This window comes from Meles meles, chromosome 13 (assembly GCF_922984935.1).
Source record: "Meles meles chromosome 13, mMelMel3.1 paternal haplotype, whole genome shotgun sequence".
Classification (NCBI taxonomy): domain Eukaryota; kingdom Metazoa; phylum Chordata; class Mammalia; order Carnivora; family Mustelidae; genus Meles; species Meles meles.
This window is the reverse complement of record NC_060078.1, coordinates 52,801,928-52,825,268: the sequence shown is the minus strand read 5'-3', so window position 1 is coordinate 52,825,268 and position 23,341 is coordinate 52,801,928. Positions and strand designations below refer to the sequence as shown.

At 39.3% G+C, this 23,341-nt stretch overlaps 1 protein-coding gene across 12 annotated transcripts in view; it reads left to right on the top strand.

Annotated features, from left to right (window-relative positions):
* CPEB3 (cytoplasmic polyadenylation element binding protein 3) overlaps window positions 1–23,341 on the top strand; it is a 195,285-nt gene that overhangs the window by 35,727 nt on the left and 136,217 nt on the right. For all 12 annotated transcript variants that reach the window (XM_046026531.1, XM_046026525.1, XM_046026535.1 and 9 more), the window contains one exon: window positions 1,013–2,025. In XM_046026531.1, the coding sequence (XP_045882487.1) occupies window positions 1,024–2,025 (1,002 nt within the window). In that variant the 5' untranslated portion in view covers window positions 1,013–1,023. The remainder of the gene's footprint in view (window positions 1–1,012; window positions 2,026–23,341) is intronic.

The following is a 23,341-nucleotide window of genomic DNA, read 5'->3' as shown; positions in this document are numbered from 1 at the left end:
ACTTTCTACTTAAATCTCAGGGGGATTTTTTTTTTAAAGCTCCGCCCCCACCCCATCTCACAGTCAGCCTTTCTCTGTCTTTGGCTCTCTCTGACCTCAAATCCAACCAGAACATTTCTCCACGCTGCAGAGAAATTCTCAGGCTCCTGTTGAGACCTGAACCGCTGAGAAGCCAAGACATTTCTTGTATGGCAGAATTGGAGACAAGAAGACTGGAGAACAAGCAGAAAAGCCCTAATCCTTAAGAGTGTAACAAGAAGCAAGCGGTTACAAACGTTTCAGTAGATTTTTACCTCTTTTAAAACGGTGTGGGTTTTTTTTTTTTTTTTTTTTTTAATGTCTCCTAACAAAATGGAGTAGCTGCAGCTTCTGGGAGGCCAGAGAATGATTGTGCAGCTGAGTCCTCCTCCTAACAAATGCCAAGGATTTCCTCCCTCGTGGTTCGCTGCTGCTAAATGAAACAATTATCAACGCAAGAAGGCGGTTTGCTAATCAAGAGGGATAAGACTGCTGTTTCTTTAAAGTGCCGAGCAGGGAAGGGAGAAGAAAGGGTCGTGTGCGGTGTCTTTTTAACCTTGCTGAAGGACGCAGCAGTATTTATTGACGTATGCAAATAACTGGGGGGAGGGTGGTGCTTGGGAAAAAACAGGAACCAGAATCAGTTTCTCATTGCAGGGTGAACGCTCTGAGTTCCGGTGAAGGGAAAAGAGACGTGGCGAAATTGCTGTCTTTCTGTCTTATAAGCACATCTCTCCTTAAAACAGAAAAGGAACCAAGACATCAGAAAGGGTGAAGACGCTCTCACAGTATTTTTAGAGACCTTGCACGAGCCGCCCCCCCCCCCCCCATCCCCAGCCCGACCTGTTCTTCTAAATGGGAGATTATGGATTTGCATTGCAATTGGCTAGTAGCGCTGGCACTGGATTTTCTCAAGTAAAACACCCGCCCGCTTTAGCGGGGGGCATTAACGATCACATTGACAATAACGCGTCTCTCTTTTTTCCCGTTTCAGCTGCGCAAACCATGCAGGATGATTTACTGATGGACAAAAGCAAAACCCAGCCCCAGCCCCAGCAGCAGCGGCAGCAGCAGCAGCAGCAGCCACAGCCCGAACCCAGCGCAGCCGAAGCCCCGTCCACGCCCCTCTCTTCAGAGACCCCCAAGCCGGAGGACAGCAGCGCAGTGCCGGCCCTCAGCCCCGCCGCGGCCGCGCCGGCCCCCAACGGCCCCGACAAGATGCAGATGGAATCGCCACTCCTGCCGGGCTTGAGTTTCCACCAGCCCCCTCAGCAGCCGCCGCCGCCGCAGGAGCCCGCGGCCCCGGGCGCGTCGCTGTCGCCGTCCTTCGGCAGCACCTGGTCCACAGGCACCACGAACGCGGTGGAGGACAGCTTCTTCCAGGGGATCACCCCAGTCAACGGGACCATGCTCTTCCAGAACTTCCCGCACCACGTCAACCCAGTCTTCGGAGGCACCTTCTCTCCGCAGATCGGCCTGGCGCAGACCCAGCACCACCAGCAGCCGCCGCCGCCCGCGCCGCAGCCAGCGCAGCCCGCGCAGCCCCCGCAGGCGCAGCCCCCGCAGCAGCGCCGCTCGCCAGCCAGTCCCAGCCAGGCGCCCTACGCTCAGAGGAGTGCCGCCGCGGCGTACGGCCACCAGCCCATCATGACCAGCAAGCCGTCCTCGTCCTCGGCTGCAGTAGCCGCCGCGGCCGCAGCTGCCGCTTCGTCCGCCTCGTCCAGCTGGAACACGCACCAGAGTGTGAACGCCGCCTGGAGCGCGCCGTCCAACCCGTGGGGCGGCCTGCCGGCGGGCCGGGACCCTCGCCGGGCTGTCGGCGTGGGCGTGGGCGTAGGTGTCGGGGTGCCCTCACCACTCAACCCCATCTCGCCGCTCAAAAAGCCCTTCTCCAGCAATGTGATCGCGCCGCCCAAGTTCCCCCGTGCGGCCCCGCTCACCTCCAAGTCCTGGATGGAGGATAACGCTTTCCGGACGGATAATGGTAACAATCTGTTGCCATTTCAGGTAATGCTCCAGTGCACCTGCACACACCTTCCTTCTACCCCGCTCCCTTACCCCTTCTTCCCTGCCATTTAATCGTCCACTGGTTTTTGTTAAGAAAGGCAGCGATGTCCAGTCCCCCTGTCCTCTTCAAAAGCCTCCATTTCACCAGGGCTACGCCAGTACCCAGGACAAGGTTGGGGGAACATTGTGACTGTTTGAAGAATCGTATTTAAGCACCCTGATAAGATAGAAAAGGACCTTTTTCTTTTGGTTTATTTTTCTTTCACCGTGTGTGTGCCTCTTGTTTTGACCTTCTTTGACGAGTAAATGTGCAAATGTATGGCAAGGTGCTGGGTTGGTCCCAGGATGAGTAGGCTGAGATTCCTGTCATTTTAAGTAGCTACACATTTCAGGTTATGCAATCCTGGGTTCAGAGTGCCTCCTGAAAGCCATCCACTCCCAAACTACCCTGGGCCTACTCTTAAAGAGGTTAACAGCCCTTGAGTGGTGCTATTTCAGACAGTTGCATATGCTCAATTAAACTAATGTGAACACATGTGTTTATGTCTCGCTAAGGTGCTGGCATCATTAATAGCAATCAGCATATTGCCCCTGCCGGGAAAATTATGAGTGTGAGATTCCAATAAACTCCCAAGCTCCTTCAGGGAAGGAGTTGGAAGAGTGGAAATTCTAGGGGTAACCCTTCCTGTGTTACCTAAAAGAAGGACTAAGACATTGTTTTTTTCCTAGAGCAGAGAGACAATAGGACGCGACCTTCAGAGCCATATTGCAATGGAGTCTATTTGCTAGCTAGCACTGAAATATTTAAAGCTGCAGTGTCCTTCAGATGCGTTATTTAAGAAGACAATGCAGATCAATTACACCATTTGAAACTGGGCAAAGTGAAAGTCTTGCAACTTTAATGAAAAATGAGCCTTGTGTCTTGGTGTTAAATACCAGTGAAAAACCCAGGAAGTGCCCCAGACAAAAAGGTTGAATGGAGTGTCCTTATTCTTTTCTTGTTTTCTGATCCAGTCCAGGGCCACATCGGTTGGCAGTGTCCTGAACATCTTGAGTTGGAAAGGGGTAGTGAGGGTGAGTGTTCACTGGGGGTTTTTGTTCTTAGGCAAACATTTTTCCTTCACTTACAATTTGATTTGGCTATAAGCTTCTAGGCTCAGTTGAAAAAGAAGAGAAGAAAGGAAGGAGAGATGAGGGCTTTGGATAAGACCCAGTTGGGGTGGTCAAGGAAATGAAATAAATCTTTTGAGCATTGCTGAAAAATGGCAGAACTGAAATTTGACAGAGTTAGTTTAAAGTATCAGGTGCAATTTGGAACCTTCATTTTGTTGTTCTTTACATTTCAGATGTGATGTATGGGATGGCTCCCACCCATGAAGGAGGAGATAGGGTTATAGAGAAGCACATGATTCTCTAGGCTACAGCAAGGATTTTTAACCTTGACAGTTTGGGGTTTGGGGGGTCCACGAAATTTGTAAATTGTGTGTATGAGAGTTTTTCATGAGAGAAGATCTTAACAAATTTCCACAGGGGTCCTTTAGGAATGAGAGATTTTAATATTAACGTGTATTTCTTTCCATTCTAAAGTTTGTCTTGATAAAATGAAGAGGCACTGCAAAATGGGATTAGTTTCCTAGGGAAAAAGAGGAATCTGCTTTCTGAAATTTCTACATGTGCTTATTTTTGTGGTGAGGGGATAGAATAGTGAGACTGCATTTGGTAGGAGAGGCCTTCTTTTTCCAACGGTTCCTCTTATTATTCTGGTGCTCCCTATCCAAGTCCAGTCTTAGAAGATAACCTAAAATCTGAGTGGGAGTTTTAGGGTGAGAGCTGATGGTGTAGACATCAGTTATCTTTTCCTAGGCACTAAATCTGAATACAGCTAGCTTTCGATTAATTGTCTCTGGAAGCGAGGGCTGGGGAGAGATTGAATCCATAAAACTTCCCCCAAACTGATATTGACAAGTAGTACGTGGATTGCCCATTGTTTCTCAGCAAACCAGCAATGCTAATGAGAGCCAGACAGAAGGGGTTGAGTTTGGTTTCTTGTCTTTTCATCCCTGGTGGTGCTATTAAGTAGGCAAAGATGGCCAAAAGACTTGTGCAAGAATAGATTTTATTAAAAATTGAGCTTTATATATTTGGCCTCAGGAAAAATTACATGGACTTTATGTCTCACTTCTTTGTCTCACTTAAATGTGGAGCTTCAGGGTTTTGAAGCAGTATTAGAACCAGATTAGAAGTAACCTGGTTGTGTTTTAGCTTGGGGTTAGAATATTTTAAGACTTTGTGTTAAGTATATCACATTTGTTAAGAAACAAAAATAAAATACCTTGAGTATTTAGAATTTTACATGTTTGTGCATTTATTTAAATCATTTTTTCTATGAAAGGGAGGAAATATCTTAAGTTGTCCTAGAGACTGTTTTCAGACTCTGAGCTAAACAGGGCTTGCAACAGTGATCTACTCTAATGTATCTTAATATGTATTTGTAAAATCAGTATCCACTCAGTGTTGTTTCACTCTCTTTTGCCACCCAACATGATAGATCATTTTGGAGATTTTACTTCTGTGGTTTATATTTTAAAAGCGATAACCGTATTTGAATGTCGTTTTCCAAACTGTACATATCCTTACCCCTTTCTCTCAATTCTAACAAAGTTGATTGGCTTCCCTGAGTTGGGGTGGCTGCTTCCTTCAGGGTTACTTGTATCTAACACCACTTCTTATCTGTAAACAAGGAAACCGAGGTCCTAAGGTAGAGTGACATAACTTCAGTCCTAAGGGTTTGGCTAGTTTGTTGATGTGTGTCCTTAACGTCCCTATAGCACTAGTGGTGTCAGATAGGATTCATTTTAAGTCAGGTTCTCTTTGGGCTCCAATCAAAGGGACTTAGTTATAGAACTATCTAGTGAAGTTCTCTGGCTGACAGAAGCACAAGCTTTGTCACTGGTGATTGGATCACATCATTTATCAAATGATTCTTTTTCCCAGTCTACAAAGATGGACAAAGAGCACTTTCAGTGGGAGGTGATGGACCTTCCATTAACGGGCTCAGGAACAGTGAGACACTGCATTGGGGGAATTATAAATATGCCTCATTCTGTATTTATATAAGACAGGGAGGCCTAGGTATATAAAAGGACCAGAGCCTATTTTCTATCTGTAGTGAATTGGGGTTTAAATTACATTTTTGTCCAGAGGAGTTTAGAAGACTTTTAAGAATACCTGTTCCACCATTTTCTTTTTCTTTCTTTCTTTCAAGATTTTATTTATTTGTCAGTAAGAGAGAGAGAACGCACAAGCAGGGGAAGCAGCAGGGAGAAGGAGAAGCAGACTCCCCGCTGAGCAAGGAGCCTGATGCGGGACTCGATCCCATGACTCTGGGATCATGACCTGAGCTGAAGGCAGATGCTTAACCAACTGAGCCACCCAGGTGTCCCCCCTCTATTCATTTCTAAAGAAGGAAATTGAAATCCCAATATATGAAAGTCCTTGCCCAAGTTTGGGTGGGTAGTTTCTGTCAGAAGCAGGCTTTGGAGGCAGATTGTCTAGGTTCACATCTCAACTCTGCCAGTTACTTGCTTTGTAATCTTGAGCAAATTATGTATACATCTTGACTCTCATCTGTAAAATGGAAGTAATAATAATTCCATGCTTCATATGTGTTCAAGTGAGGAATTGCATATTAGCACAGTGCTTGGTCCATAGTAAAGTACTACATAAACGCTGGGCTATAATTATTGTTGCTGTAATGGCGACTGGAGGTTCTGCATGATTGTATAGTATGGATTACTGATTTTTCATACAGTGCAGTCTGAATAACTGTACACTTCTGTATGTTATTTGGTCCTTTTTTTTTTTTTTTTTCCTGTGTAAAGGTATCCTTTGGCTACTGTAACAATTTGATGACCCACAATTTACTTATGGGCCAGGCCCTGTGCTAAACACTTTGTTATAATTCCTCATTGGACCTCCTTTGAGGTTCAGGACTATTATAACCCTCATTATACTGACAGAGAAATTGAGAGTTGATACATTTACTTTATTTGCTCAAGATCACACAGCGGGTAACTGGCAGAGTTGGGATTTAAACCCAAGCAGTCTGCCTCCAGAGCCAAGTCTCCACTGTAATACCTTGAGTATATTAACATCAGTTAACATTGTAGTGTAGAAGCAGGAGACTGGGCTGAATCTGTACTTGACCTTATGATATGCCCTAGAAATAGTGCTTTTAAAAATTTTGTGTTGTTGGAAATGGAGAAAGAAAAATATAGTGCCCAAACATTTACTACCACTTATTTGCAACAATAGTTAATATATCCTCCTATTTATTTACTTACTGAAATTTATGTATTTTTGAATATTGTATTTTTGGAAAAAAATTCAAATTATGTTTTGCTTTCTTTCTGCATCTCTGCCTTTATCCCTCTCCTCTTCCCTTACCCCAAATTGAGAGTAATTATACAGATTTTATATTTTCTGGCCTAAGTCTAGTTAATTGTAATTTAGTGTTAATTTTGCTAGGGGATTATCTGTAAGAGAGACAAAATTCTTTACATGAATTAATGGCAATATAAATTATTATATATAATAATATTATGTATACCTATATAATAATATGTAATAATATTAAATATAATATTTTATATACATATATATACTTTTTTAGATAGAGAGCATGGGGAAAGGAGAATGGGGAAAGGCAAAAGTAGATGGAGAGAGAATCTTTAAGCAGTCTTTATGTTCATCTTGGAGCCCGACATGGGGCTGGATCTCAGGACCCTGAGCTCATGACCTGAGCCAAAATTAAGAGTCAGACGTTTAACCTACTGAGCTACCAAAGTGCCCCAGGAATACAGATTATTTTAAAAAATAAATACACCTATTCATAATAAATTTTGAGGAATCAGTAACATCTTCATCCAGTCTATGCTCTTGTGTGTGTGTGTGTGTGTGTGTGTGTGTGTGTAATCCATCTTTTTAGGAAATAGTATAAATTGTCTAGTTTATGCTTCCTTTTGACTAAGGATAGTATGATCTAGATTTAAAACTGGAGGCTCTTCTGTAGTTGGTTTCTTAACTACTGCTCCAATGCAAAACAACTTAAGGTCCACCCAACCCCACAAACTGTTTCAGAGCCTATTATGGCATGGTTACTGTGAATGCCAACAAAGCCACGTTATCTATATTCTATTTAAAAGACGGATAGGTTAGAAAATTTTAGAAGGTTTTCTATGCTACTAAAAACTAATAATATAGCCTATAGCCTGTATACTTAAAAATTGCATATTGAAAAGTAGTTAGCTTTAAAATTTTCGTGACCTTGCAGTGAGTGGATACAAAAGTACACCCTCATAAATGTAATGTTTTTAAATTTATTTATTTATTTATTTGATGCAGAGAGAGAGAGATCACAAGTAGGCAGAGAGGCAGGCAGAGAGAGAGGGGGAAGCAGGCTCCCTTCTGAGCAGAGAGCCGGATGCAGGGCTCGATCCCAGGACCCTGAGATCATGACTGAGCCGAAGGCAGAGGCTTAACGCACTGAGCCACCCACGTGTCCCAAATGTAATGTTTTTAGATATTCTGTAAAACACAATTTTCTACTGAAACAATTTTCTCAGTTGGTTGGTCTATTTTGCTGTTTTTCAAGGGCTACATAAGGCACAATACTTGTCCATTTGGAACTTGTCATTGGTCAGGTGAGTTTTACAGTGTTTTGATTCACAAGTGTCAGAAGATTATGGCTTTGTTTTCTACAATATGAAAAGTTTGATTAAGACGTGTGGATTTTACTGAGGAGAGAGATGGAAAGGAGCATAGAATAGTGGATAGCCCATGAAGCTTGGAATGAGAAAGACATGGTCAAAGCCACAGCTCTGTCACTGATATCGGGTCACGTCATTTATCAAATGATTCTTTTTCCCAGTCTACAAAAATGAAGAGAGAGCACCCATCTTCTGCGTTTGCTTTTGAGAGAATGTATACAAAGTGTTCAGATAATTAGATACTGTTATGGTTCTTAGATGCCTGTATAACTACCTCTAATTATAGTCCGAGTTTAATAGAGGGAGTATTGTTGTTAATCAATAGTCCAGAGTTAAACACTAGTTGATGGCATCTGGAAATGGAGAGAGGCTGTGAAGATGTGTCCAGCAGGGATGGAAGAGCAATAAAAGGTTCTTTGTGGCTGCCTGACCTAGAAAGGCAGTAAGTACCTGCTTTCTATAACTACCTGCTTCTGATTATGGTTGACTCATCAATGTGAGTGTAAGCATTTTCCTTGCTCTGTGAACATTTGATTGGTGATGGGAGAAATGCTTAAACTTTTAATTTCCCAAATGCTACCAATGTTGATTTTGGTAGTTCTGGAGCTACAAAGGCTCTAATTTGAAGCTCCTTATCACCACTTTCCAGAAGATGATGCCTGGCTCTCTATAGGGGCCAGTGTGGTTGTCAGAGATAGAATTCTGTATAGAGTCACAAGTTGGAATATCGAGAGTTGGGGAATATAGCCACCACTTCCAAGGGGGCTTTTCTGAAGAGATTTGCAGTAGTATCCAGCCTAACAAGGAATTTTCCACAGTTTGTCCTTATTCCTTGTAAATGGCTTGTATGCGGTTTCTTTTATGTTTTGGTTCTATTACATTTAGTTTTCCCATCCTTTAGTGTTCTTTACAGATGCTGGCCATGTAAATTTCTTCATGTGAAACCATTCTAATATTTGCCTTTTGACTTAATTCGAAATAGAAAGGTACTACTAAATGAAAATAATACCATAAATTATTATCTTGGAATCAAGCCTACTTTTCTTTCCCCAGAAGTTTTATTACATAAGTCTCAAAAATAATGAATATATGATATGAACTCTTTTAAGGATACTTAAGAGGAGAGAAACAGAAATGGGCACCAAGCAGCCTTTATATCATTTGAGATGATGATAGAATTAATACACATGAAGGGAAGGAAACATTGTGTACTAATTTTGTGTGGGTAAGACTTGTACAGCTAAATATCTTCATTTCTTAAGCATTCAGACTTATTTCAAAGTCAGGATCAAGTACAAGAGGAAAAAAATAACACCCTCCCCTTAGTAACTCAATGCAATTAATTAAATGATCAGTGACAACAAATGAACCAGTGTCTAGAATGAATGAATGAACAGCTGACACTCAGTAGCTGCTCATTAAATGACTGAATAAACATTTAAACACAAGGTGCTATAGTTTTGTTTATTCTACAATATAGTATATTTAATATTTTTGAGACAGAATTGCCATTGTACCATTTTTCTATAAAATGACCATAGAATGTGGAAACGTGAATGTATGTAATGTCATAAGGGGTATCTTCAATTTGTAAAAATAGGAAATATTACTTGTGTTCCCAGACTTAATGGACATCCGATGGTTTCTGGGCTATGGCTCTGTTTGCAGGTTTGGTATGCCAAAAAGCAAGCAGAGTTCTTGTTTTGACATTAAAGATTTTGGCAGCCAGTAGATGGGAACACTAGCTTGCATCTAACGACTTAAATTTTTCTTTACCCACTCACTGTTAATCAACTTATTCTTGTGGAGTTAATTTATCCTGTCATGGTAATCTGTTTTGTTCCTGACATCTCAAATCAAGTATTAATACTAGAACTGACCAGAATGAAGGTCTGAATAATTCTGACGATAGCACTTAAAAATATTAAGAAGAGAATTCTTTGGGGAAAAAAAAAAAGAAGAGAATTCGTTATTCTAAGAGGTTGACAAAGAGTAGGTTGTAGTAGCCCATTTCAGTCAGTCAGTCATTTGAAGAATGTGAGATTGGAAAGCAGAGAGGTAAAGGCAAAAGGCTTTCTATCTTAAATATATGGTAGAGTCTGGGGACTAATTAGGGATTGAAATACTGCAGACGAAACATTTTCATGATCTGACAATTTAACCCCTTCCTCTAAGTCCAGGAGCCCTGGCTCTTGGGTTTCAGATACACAGCAGTTAAAAAGGACAAGAAGTAAATGTGCCCAGCACCTCTCTTTTGCAATCTGGTGTGGAAAATTTCCTTTCCTCTTTTGGACCAGAGAAATATAACTGAGATTTGTAGGATATTAAAAATAGTGAAGATCAGTAATGTTTATGAGATTGTGGGGAAAGGCTGAAAGAAAATTTTTGGATATGAATCTGTTTTTATGTATTTGCATTTGATTTTGTGGGTAGATTATTCGACTCTTTGCCACATTGTTGTTTAAAGCAATTGTAATTAATAGTAGAGTATAGCTAAGAAGGATAGTATAGGCTATTTTTATGAACTACAAATCCGTTATGGAATTCTCTGATCAAAGGGATGAGATTCACATTGTTGAGTTTCTTTTTACATATTCGCTCACAGTCATAATCCATGTACTCCTGCTTTTGGGTGTTGTATTATTTTTGATGTCCATCTCCAAATAGATACAGCTAAAAACACACAGGGAGCCCTGAATGCCAAGTACTGGCCTCACCCTTTTCATGTAAATTATTTTATTTAATCCATATATGTTCTTGTAAATTAGGGATTATTATTCCTAATTTAGAAGTATTGAGACTCAGAAAATTACCTGACTAGTAGGTGACAAAGCAGTAATGGAAACTTCGGTCTTTTGACTCCATGTCCAGTTCTTCTATTCTACTCTTCTTGCTTGCCTCTTGTCACGCACCGTCTTTTAATATGCCTTTGATTTCGCACTCTTTCCCCAGGTCCTCCCTGATTCCCCTCATGCCACATTGTCTTTGTAATACTTGTCACTCTATGAAATGAGTGCATGCAGTGTAAAAGTAATTTCATTTTATAGACATTTAACTGACCTCTACTAGAGATCAGGCAGTAGGGATTAAAGCTGAACCAAATCCTGTCAGACATCTCCCTGATGAACGTGAATTAAAATATAGAAGGATAAGTTTTAAAATAGTGTGTGATATACACAACAAAGAGTCTGTACTTGAATCAGAGGGAATGATTAAATTTTTGTGTATGTGTGTGTGTTTGTGGGTTGAGAAGTCTCTGGGAAAGTCTTCACAGTTTAAAATATTTTCAGTTTTTCTGATTTTGGAAGTAATACATGTTTACCATTTAAAACTGGGGGGAAAAAAATCGCTTATAACCCTATTACCCAGAGATAAGTACTGTTGTTTTGGTGCATTTCTGCCAGTTATCTCTTTTTTATGTGAATGTATAATGTACTTTATACGGTTGAGATGATGCTGCGTGAACAATTTTATAGCCATATTTTTTAGCTTTTCATATCATTAAATTTATAAACATTTTTATTACTGTGTAATATGCCGTCATGGGAATGCATTGTAATTTAACAAATCATTTTTATATTTTGAGGATTTAGGTTGTTTTCATTTATTTTTTAAAGACTTTATTTATTTATTTGTCAGAGAGATAGCACAAACAGGGTAAGTGGCAGGCAGAGTAGGTAGAAGGAGAAGCAGGCTCCCCACTGAGCAAGGAGCCCCATGCAGGACTTGATCCCAGTATCCTGGGATCATGACCTGAGCCAAAGGCAGAGGCTTAACCAACTGAGCACCCAGGCGCCCCTATTTTCAGTTTTTAACTATTTCTTTTTGAAAATTTATTTATTTGAGAGAGAGGGAGAGAAGCATGTACATACAAGCTGGAGGGGCTTGTATGTACATGTTACATACATACAACATACAAGTACAGTTAGAGTGAAAGACTATAAAGCTGGCTTACATACATGTAACATACATGTACAGTTAGAGTGAAAGAGAATATAAAGCTGGCTTAGCACTGAGCCCAACCTGGGGATCAATCCCTCAACCCTGGGATCACTACCTGAGCTGAGATGAAAAGCCGGTTGCTTAACAAATTGTGCTACCCAGATGCCTCCAATTTTAAACATAATACTGTCTCATAATTTGGGCCTTTTAATGCTTTATTTAGAGCTGAATGGGCAGGGTTCCATAGGCAGACCAGGAGATGGGGTAGGAGTTTGAGCAAAAAGATTTGTTTTAAGCAGAGAGAACAGCAGGTATACAGGTAAGAAAAACAAGGTGTGCTGAGAGAGCAGATGATTCAAGATTGGGTGAGGCAAGTGAGCAATGAGGCTGAAGAAGCAGAAGGGGCCAGATCACAAGGACATTCCAATATTCTTTGCCTTCAGCTTTGTCCAATGGGGACACTGAAGGATTTTTAAGCTGAGAAAGATAGCCATTTTAAGGCTTTGAAATTGGTGAGTGAAGTGATCACATCTTTGTTTTAGAAAGATTATTCTGGGATATAGATTGTCAGGGACAAAACAGGCAGGGAAGCCAGTTAACATGTAAGGACCTAAAGCTATCGAGAGGAAAAGACAGACTTAAGAAATAAATTAGGAGGCTGACTGGAAGGACTGGTGATTGCTTGGATGTGGGGAAGAGAGGAGTAGGAGGAAATTAGAATGACTCCTAGGTTTTGGTTAAGGCAGCTGGGGAAAATGATCTAGAGGTGAAAATGCTCAATAGTGGCAGATTAGAATTTTCATGACTCATAAGCCAGGTGGGTTTAGAGTGGAGGAACTTCAGAAGGCAAAGCTATGTGTTGGGAATATTTGAACAAGTGATTTGACATCTCTTATCCACCCATGCTTTTGTGTGACTCTTAATGTGTGGGAAGGAAAACCTTATTAAGATAGATTACTTCGTGGACTACTTATTAGAACAGTAAATCTGAGAGAAGAAATAACTACCATTCTAAGACAAGAGGTTTTTTTTATTCTAGCCTGATTTTTTTTTTTTTATAGTACCCTGAGAATTAGAGTGTATGCTGGCTGATTAGTCATTTTGTTTATGAGTTACAGCCTGGCATTGCAAAGAACTACAAGGAATTGCTAACCAATCAATCATATGGGAGGATCACAGGCAATAAGAGAAATGAAACCAGGAATCTGTTATTTTTAAGTTGAATAAACTCTCTTGAGAGGTAATGGATAATATTACCCATCTGAAATATCATTAAGGTCTTAACAAAGTTAAGATTCAACCTTATGGAATTTAGTTGGCTATACTAATATGGTGCTTAGTTTTTTAATGGGTATAAGCATGGTAAAATGTTTAGAAGCTTAGGAACCACAGAGCCACAAGGAGATGTGTTTTGGGGGAGGCTGGAGGGTAGAGGGGAAAGGAAATGGGGCCAGGCTGTAGGACCCACCAGAATTGTATGTTGTTTATTCATTTGTATTTCTAGAGAGAAGGGTGGGCTGTACCATTCAATAAATTTCCAAAAGGGCCCATAACTCAAAAATGGTCAAGAATCCTAGATTTAGAGTAAAGGCACTGCTACGTGGCACCCAATAAACCTTTAAAAAAATTTGAAAAACTTAGTTGTCTCATAAATTTTTCTCCCTCTTCATATTCCCACAGAGAAATAAAATGGTCCCAACTCCTTTTTTATCTAGCTTTTTCTAGAACATTAAAAAATACTTTTCATTATACAAATAATTTTTGACATTCAGTTCATTGGTTTATGTATAGTAAATTAAATCATGTAATTACAGTAACACAAGCATTAAAAAGGCTTGGGGACAAACCCACCACCTCTAGGTAAGCTTGCGGCTTATCTGACAGGACAGAAATTAATGGGTTAATTCCCATTACAAGTGTTGAGTATGCTCTGGGCATTTTATATAAGGAAGATAGAACTCATGGCTTAATCTGGAAAGTCAATTGAGCAAAGCTTCAACTATAGATGCTTCTGTATTTTAATAAATAAATGGGCCAGCAAGTTTTGACTCAAGAGAGGGATGTTTAATTTTGGTGTAGGAAGTACAGTTTAGAAATACTGACTTTAAGAAATTGCTAATATACAAAGGATCTCAGAGGAACATTTGCACGCTCCCATTGGCTTCTTTGTCATTGCTATGATCTTAGAAGACCCATCCTATAACTGTAACTTAATGAAGAGAGTAGAGAGTAGAACTTGAAGAAGGGGGTAGGAGTTGGGGATTTGTGCTCTGGGGACAGTTGGCCTAGATCTCTGTGATTGACCTGTAAGAGAAGTGCATTAGACCTTGAAGTTTCACATGGAAATGATGTTGACTGTTGATTGAGGGTTTTTTTTTGTTTAGCTTTGTAACCAATTAACTACTTATAAGCTAGTGTGGAAAACTATCCGTCATGTATTTCCGATTTCTATTGGTAAAGAGCATTTTAACAACAGAGAATTTCGGGATACAGGTTAAGATATGTGATATCAAGTCTCAGTAAGAACAACAGGCCAGACTTTTGCCAGTTCTTAACATTTTCCAGCATCATGTTTTGCATATACCTAGATTAAAAGAGACCCTGTTTTGTTTGTTGCTGGAGTTGCTGTTTTTTAATTGGTAGTTTAAGTTAAAGCTTTACCAGGCATTTGGTTCCCATCATGCTCAAAAATTTTCTAGAGAAAGAAAAAGACTTTATTATTTAAATCTATGTAATGACAGCATCACAATAGTCAAATCTGGTTAAAAATAATTGGTCCTTAAGCTGCAAAAACACAATCTAAATACTTTGAACCATTTTATAATGCTGATGAAATTTTATTTGGCAATGTTGATCAGATTAAACTTTGTATTGATTTTAAGTAGAATAAAAGCAGATGAAATGTGTTAATGCTTCAGCTATTGCACAGTAAAACTTTGATGAATGGAAAATTTTAAACTCCCACTTTCAAAGGCCTTATGAGTTTAGCATTTTAGAAGACCTGAGACTGGGTGGGAAGATTGATTTTATCATATTTTGACCTTGAATTCCTCAACATTCCAAAGATATGAGCTCATCTGAAGGCAACAAAATTTTTTCACATTTTAGAGCTTACTGCGTACTTTCTACTTATTTGCCCATATAGATGATCCTATTTGACTTATCAGCTGGCGTGATCTAGCACATGAGATGTTATTCCATTGTAGCTATTTTAAAGTTATTGAGCAGAATTAAAATTGGTGAATCATGCAAGTGTAACACATGATTTTCATTTTAAAATACAATGGGATATTTGATATTCTAATTTAGGCCTAGATTTTGTTAAATGTGAAACACAGAGACTTAAGGAAAATTATAGCTTATATCAAAAATATAAGGCCTGAGTGAGGAGGAAAGGAAGAAAAATCTTTTGATAGTGAATATATTGCTTCACACTGAGGGACATAATGGAGGGCTGAAGCAGACAAGGGAGTTGGAGTGACACATTCTGTTAGAGGGACATAAATAATAGAGAATGTATTGAATGCTGAGACGTCAGAGAACATTGAAAGACATGAAGAAGATTTCAACAAAGAGGACAAAGCTAGGTAAAAGGATGCTTCAGCTTTTGTTACAGTAATTAAATATTCAAAAAGGCAGCCATTTTATACTGTCCAGGAAGTTAAGCAATCACTCATTTGATATTCTAGTTTTATGCAAGCAAGCCATAGGCAAGTACGCTGACATCAGGGATTTATATTAAGAAGTTTCTTCTAGGGAATGTCATAAGCAAGTTCAAAACCCAATCTTTTACTCTCCTGTGGCATGACCATAATATTTATGATGCCTCTAAGACACTTCATGTTTGTTCTAAACCATAAAAGACCATGTGTTCAGCATAATTTGCATTGTGTTTATTATTTAATGATTGAGTCTTATGACTTCTTACAGTACTCAGTTATTATAAAAAGACAACCTATATAGAAAAGAAATATTCTGTAGATTTATGTTCCATAGAGATAGCTATATAAACCATCATGCTATATAGTCTTTTACATATTATCTCTTTATTTTAAATCCACAGAAATTCACATGCGTTATATGTGGCAGTGCTGTTAACTGGAGTTTGGTTTCAGGATTTACAAGTTATGTACTATATTCTTGGACTGGTGTTAGGTATTGTGGATGACACAAATTATCTGAATCCTGTCCTTAGGAACTAACATCTATGCAACAGAGCATTATATGAAAGCAAGTACCAGATGGTGTGATGTGTTAGTTGTCATGAACAGTCAAGGAGGGGCAAGAATTTGTCCTAGTATGGTTTAAAAAAAAAAAAAAGTGATAGAGAAGGTCCTTGTAGCTCCACTTTGTAGGATAGATAGGATTTGGCTCCAGAGAATGGGAATCCAAAATAAGGAAAGAAAAGTGAGCAATAAGTGGGGTTATTGAGCAGAACTTCCTGACTGGAGTGGGGAACTTTTAGATCTTACTTGGAGGTGAGGAGGGATTGAAATTTTTTTAATTAAGAAAAAAAATCCAATACATTTTTATTTGCCAGATTATACTTGGTTTAAAAAAGCATTTAAGATGTGTTTGTATATACGACACCGCAAGAGAACATAGATTAGAAGTAGATGAGAAAGATGAGATAAAAGTGAAGTAAGAGTGGGGAATGCAAAATGGAGTCCAGAATTAGACTAATACTGATGATGCTCATCATGATCATGACAGTCTTCCGTATCTGATTTAGAGATGTGGATTCTGCTACAGACAATGGGAACCCTGAAGGACTGAGATCAGGGCACTGGGACAATAAAAACATATATTTAGAAAGACCAAGCAGGTAGATTGGAGAAATGTGTGTGCCTGCCACAGTACAGCCCGGGGTCAGAGAGAAGGCATGATAGTTATCTTGGGTTTAGCACAAGTCTAGGAAGGTAAAACTGTGAGAAACCTTTCAAAGGAAAGTATGTCACAAGTGCTGGCTGATGGAATAGAGGATATAAAGGAGAACAAGATCATTCTGAGCTGTTATACTTAAATTGTATCTACTTTTAGGCTTTTTTTTTTTTAATCTTTCTCTTTCCTTACACAATTTTGCCTCAGCTAAAACTTCGTGACACTATGTTGCTCACACCATTCTTTGTAGAGGTCCCTATCCATTTAAAGGTTTGAGGAAGAAGAGAAGAATATGGGTTCCCCCCCCCCTTTCTTTTTTTGGTACTTCTAGAACATCAAACCGTTGCTTTCTCAATTTTATCATTTGAAGTTCAGGAAGTCAAAACTGCAGTTTCTAATCCTCATTCTTAAACTATGGATAAGGATATTTCCACTTCTTGAATCTCTGTCTCCATAATTGTTTGAGAGTTATGGCACTGAGGGGTATTCAAATGAGAATGAGAGTATGCGTGCAGTTCAAAGTGGGGAAGTAGGACGGATATAAGCTCAGGCCCTGGGAGTGTTATGAGAGCATCTTTTTATCTATAGTGTTCCTTAGAACAACTTCTGCTCTTCCTCCATAGAATTCATAAGAGGGTCTTCTTCCTTTTTTTTTTTTTTTTTAAGATTCTATTTATTTATTTGAGAGAGAGTATGAGAGAGAGAGAGCGTGAGAGGGGAGAAGGTCAGAGGGAGAAGCAGACTCCCCTTGGAACTGGGAGCCTAATACGGGCAGGAACCTTAGGGCCCACGTGATTTGTTCTTTCACCCTTCCAAAATAAGGTAGTGCTATAAGTGTGGATTTTAATTTAGGTAATTTAAATCACTTAGGACAACTTATACATACATTTGACCTTTGAACAATGCAAGGCTTAAGGTCACTGACCAACCCCCCCCACTCCACATTCAAAAATCCACATATAACTTTTGATTTCCTGAAAACTTAATAGCCTACTGTTGACCAGAAGCCTTACTGATACTACAATTGATTAACACATGCTTTCCATGTTGTATGTTTTATATACTATGTCCTTACAATAAAATAAGCTAGAGAAAAGAAAATGTTGTTAAGAAAATCATAAAAGGGGAGGGGCGCCTGGGTGGCTCAGCGGGTTAAAGCCTCTGCCTTCGGCTCAGGTCATGATCCCAGGGTCCTGGGATCGAGCCCCGCATCGGGCTCTCTGCTTGGCTGGGAGCCTGCTTCCTCCTCTCTCTCTCTCTGCCTGCCTTTCTGCCTACTTGCCTACTTGTAATCTCTATCTGTCAAATAAATAAATCTTTAAAAAAAAAAAAAAGAAAATCATAAAAGGGGAGCCATCTGGATGGCTCCTTTGGTTAGATGTCCTATCTTGGTTTCAGCTGAGGCCATGATCTCATGGATTGCAGAATCGAGCCCCACACTGGGTTCTGCACTCAGTGGGAAATCTGCTTAGGATTCTCTCTCTCTGCCCTTCCCCTGACTCATTCTCTCTCTTTCTTTCTCTGTCAAATAAACAAACAAATCGTAAAAAAAAAAATAAGGACGAGAAAATGCATTTACAATATTGTACTGTATTGATTGAAAGAAATTTCACATATAAGTGGACCCATGCGGTTCAAACCTATGCTGTTCAAGGGTCAACTGCAATTACTTTTTTCTGTTTTCTTCTAACTTCTGTTTTTTTTTCTAACTGTTCATTATGCATCCTCAACACAATTTACTGCATTTTATAAGGCTTATTTATTAACTTTTTGGCAAAGCCCTGTGCAAAGACCACCAGGGAAACCTGTTGATCATAGAAAGCTGGTTTTCCTAAACCTGCTGAACAAGCACCACTTTACATTGGCTCAAGAGTGTCTTGCAAGAGGGGGAGGGGAGAATTAAGGTACTTAAAGTTTTGGAGGCTGAGGTTAGTAACTGGGTGCTTTTAGGGCAGAAATTAATAAATGAAATTTGGGCAGAGATTATTGATTAAATCTGTAAACTGGTCTAGTTGGTGGGATAGTCAGTGGTCTTAACTTGGGAATATAAGAATTCAAGCTCAGTTTCTGTTAAACCTGTCTGTAGCCCAATAGAAATAGACTGCAAGGCACATAGGATAATTTTAAATTCTAGTAGCACATTTAAAAAGTACAAAGAAATAGGTAAAATGAATTTTAATAATATATTGTGTTTAACCTACTATATCCAGGATATCATTTCAACATGTGATCAATATAAAAATCATTAATTAGATATTTTTATTTTTTTTCCTACTGAGTCTTTGAAATCCAGGGTGTATTTGATACCTACAATACATCTCAGTTTGTTCTGGCGATATTTCAGTTACTCAATAGCCACACGTCGGTAGTAGCTACTATATTGGACAGTGACGATGTTTTGGAATAAATGGGTCTGAATGAGCTGATAGTAAAACAATTTGATCTTTGATAGTTTATGTTCCATGTCATGATTTAGCAGAGTTTATCTGTACTGGAAGTCATAGTTTTATAATTTATGGTTTCTATTTCATTTTTTACTTTTATGCATAGATCTGTGGACTTCCATTAGCATGACATTAATGAAACATGTTATATAGAGAGATATAATATGTAATTTACAAGGAGAATGTAAGAGTTTTCCTGTATACTTGAAGACTATCTATTAGATTAAGCCTTTGGTGCTAGTCGGCAGAATGTTTCTAAACATTCTCATTTCACTCTCAAATTCACATTTCCTAAAGCTATTGAGTTTTGGGAACTCTATTACCCAGAAATGGGCAAATACGTATAATATACTGCTACTGTTTTATTAATTTTACATACTGCTTTCTTTACAGTTTAAGGTTGTTTTCGTTGTTTATCACTAAAGGTATCCCTAGTTTACTATCTTTGAGTTTTGTTTTTTTTTTAATTTATCTGAGCGAGAGAGGGAACACAAGCAGGGGGAGTGGGAGAGGGGCAAGCAGGCTTCCCAGTGAGCCCCGACATGGGGCTCAATCCCAGGACCCTGGGATCATGACCTGAGCGGAAGGCAGATGCTTAACAACTGAGCCACCCAGACGCCCCTATCTTTGAGTTTTTATGTTTACATTTTAAATGAAATTGTTGTCAACAAAATCATAAAATTTTTCAAGCAAAAAGCATTTTAAAAAGCATTGTATATCCACTGAAGCTTTGTTCATACCTACAGTTTATCTAAGTGGCTACAGATTGTTCAGTAATTTAGATATCACTCCTTAAAGTGTGTATGTGTGTATAATATTTTCCTTCCTTTTTTTTGTCTTCACAACATTCCCATTTTCCATTATTTCAAAATAATGGCTGTGGATTTTTCTTATGCCTTCTGTGTATTCAGTTCCATTGAATGTGTGTAGTTGAATGTAATTTATTTGCCACTTACGTCTTTTACAGTTCCATAGTTTTCAGCCTGTAAGTCGAGCCTGGCTTTTATGCTGGTTCATCATTATTTCATGAAAACAGAATTAAGGTTCATTCTGGACTCCCATGCCATGGTATATCACCACCTTACTTCCTTCCTGCCCAATGATAGAGAAAATTGGTATTAATTTGCTTATTTTACTTAACATTTATTTGGTGCTTGCTTTATGCTACATAGTGTACTAAGTGCTTTACAAATAGTGTTGTCGTAACATCCATGTGAAGTAGTATTATTGTTATCCACATTTTTTTTTTTTTTTTAGTATTTAACACTTTGAGAACCTGATTCTTTTTTTTTTTTTTTTTTTTTTGATTTATAAATTTTTTTTTCCCCTTTTTATTAATTTTTTCAGCGTAACAGTATTCATTCTTTTTGCACAACACCCAGTGCTCCATGCAAAACGTGCCCTCCCCATCACCCACCACCTGTTCCCCCAACCTCCCACCCCTGACCCTTCAAAACCCTCAGGTTGTTTTTCAGAGTCCATAGTCTCTTATGGTTCGCCTCCCCTCCCCAATGTCCATAGCCCGCTCCCCCTCTCCCAATCCCACCTCCCCCCAGCAACCCCCAGTTTGTTTTGTGAGATTAAGAGTCATTTATGGTTTGTCTCCCTCCCAATCCCATCTTGTTTCATTTATTCTTCTCCTATCCCCCTACCCCCCCATGTTGCTTCTCCATGTCCTCATATCAGGGAGATCATATGATAGTTGTCTTTCTCCGATTGACTTATTTCACTAAGCATGATACGCTCTAGTTCCATCCACGTCGTCGCAAATGGCAAGATTTCATTTCTTTTGATGGCTGCATAGTATTCCATTGTGTATATATACCACATCTTCTTGATCCATTCATCTGTTGATGGACATCTAGGTTCTTTCCATAGTCTGGCTATTGTAGACATTGCTGCTATAAACATTCGGGTACACGTGCCCCTTCGGATCACTATGTTTGTATCTTTAGGGTAAATACCCAGTAGTGCAATTGCTGGGTCATAGGGTAGTTCTATTTTCAACATTTTGAGGAACCTCCATGCTGTTTTCCAGAGTGGTTGGACCAGCTTGCATTTCCACCAACAGTGGAGGAGGGTTCCCCTTTCTCCACATCCTCTCCAGCATCTGTCATTTCCTGACTTGTTAATTTTAGCCATTCTGACTGGTGTGAGGTGATATCTCATTGTGGTTTTGATTTGTATTTCCCTGATGCCGAGTGACGTGGAGCACTTTTTCATGTGTCTGTTGGCCATCTGGATGTCTTCTTTGCAGAAATGTCTGTTCATGTCCTCTGCCCATTTCTTGATTGGATTGTTTGTTCTTTGGGTGTTGAGTTTGCTAAGTTCCTTATAGATTTTGGATACTAGCCCTTTATCTGATATGTCGTTTGCAAATATCTTCTCCCATTCTGTCAGCTGTCTTTTGGTTTTGTTAACTGTTTCCTTTGCTGTGCAAAAGCTTTTGATCTTGATGAAATCCCAATAGTTCATTTTCGCCCTTGCTTCCCTTGCCTTTGCCGTTGTTCCTAGGAAGATGTTGCTGCGGCTGAGGTCGAAGAGGTTGCTGCCTGCGTTCTCCTCAAGGATTTTGACGGATTCCTTTCTCACATTGAGGTCCTTCATCCATTTGGAGTCTATTTTCGTGTGTGGTGTAAGGAAGTGGTCCAATTTCATTTTTCTGCATGTGGCTGTCCAATTTTCCCAGCACCATTTATTGAAGAGGCTGTCTTTTTTCCATTGGACATTCTTTCCTGCTTTGTCGAAGATTAGTTGACCATAGAGTTGAGGGTCGATTTCTGGGCTCTCTATTCTGTTCCACTGGTCTATGTGTCTGTTTTTGTGCCAGTACCATGCTGTCTTGATGATGACAGCTTTGTAATAGAGCTTGAAGTCCGGAATTGTGATGCCACCAACTTTGGCTTTGTTCTTCAATATTCCTTTGGCTATTCGAGGTCTTTTCTGGTTCCATATAAATTTGAGGATTATTTGTTCCATTTCTTTGAAAAAAATGGATGGTATTTTGATAGGGATTGCATTAAATGTGTAGATTGCTTTAGGTAGCATAGACATTTTCACAATATTTATTCTTCCAATCCAGGAGCATGGAACATTTTTCCATTTTTTTGTGTCTTCCTCAATTTCTTTCATGAGTACTTTATAATTTTCTGTGTATAGATTCTTAGTCTCTTTGGTTAGGTTTATTCCTAGGTATCTTATAGTTTTGGGTACAATTGTGAATGGGATTGACTCCTTAATTTCTCTTTCTTCAGTCTTGTTGTTGGTGTACAGAAATGCAACTGATTTCTGTGCATTGATTTTATATCCTGACACTTTACTGAATTCCTGTACAAGTTCTAGCAGTTTTGGAGTGGAGTCTTTTGGGTTTTCCACATATAGTATCATATCATCTGCGAAGAGTGATAGTTTGACTTCTTCTTTACCAATTTGGATGCCTTTAATTTCTTTTTGTTGTCTGATTGCTGAGGCTAGGACTTCTAATACTATGTTGAATAGCAGTGGTGATAATGGACATCCCTGCCGTGTTCCTGACCTTAATGGAAAAGCTTTCAGTTTTTCTCCATTGAGAATGATATTTGCAATTCATATCTCTCAATAGTTACCCTGAATGTTAATGTGCTAAATGCCCCAATCAAAAGACACAGGGTATCAGAATGGATAAAAAAACAAAACCCATCAGTATGTTGCCTACAAGAAACTCATTTTAGACGCGAAGACACCTCCAGATTTAAAGTGAGGGGGTGGAAAACAATTTACCATGCTAATGGGCATCAGAAGAAAGCTGGGGTGGCAATCCTTATATCAGATCAATTAGATTTTAAGCCAAAGACTATAATAAGAGATGAGGAAGGACACTATATCCTACTCAAAGGGTCTGTCCAACAAGAAGATCTAACAATTTTAAATATCTATGCCCCTAACGTGGGAGCAGCCAACTATATCAACCAATTAATAACAAAATCAAAGAAACACATCAATAATAATACAATAATAGTAGGGGACTTTAACACTCCCCTCACTGAAATGGACAGATCATCCAAGCAAAAGATCAACAAGGAAATAAAGGCCTTAAATGACACACTGGACCAGATGGACATCACAGATATATTCAGAACATTTCATCCCAAAGCAACAGAATACACATTCTTCTCTAGTGCACATGGAACCTTCTCCAGAATAGATCACATCCTGGGTCACAAATCAGGTCTCAACCGGTATCAAAAGATTAGGATTATTCCCTGCATATTTTCAGACCACAATGCTCTGAAGCTAGAACTC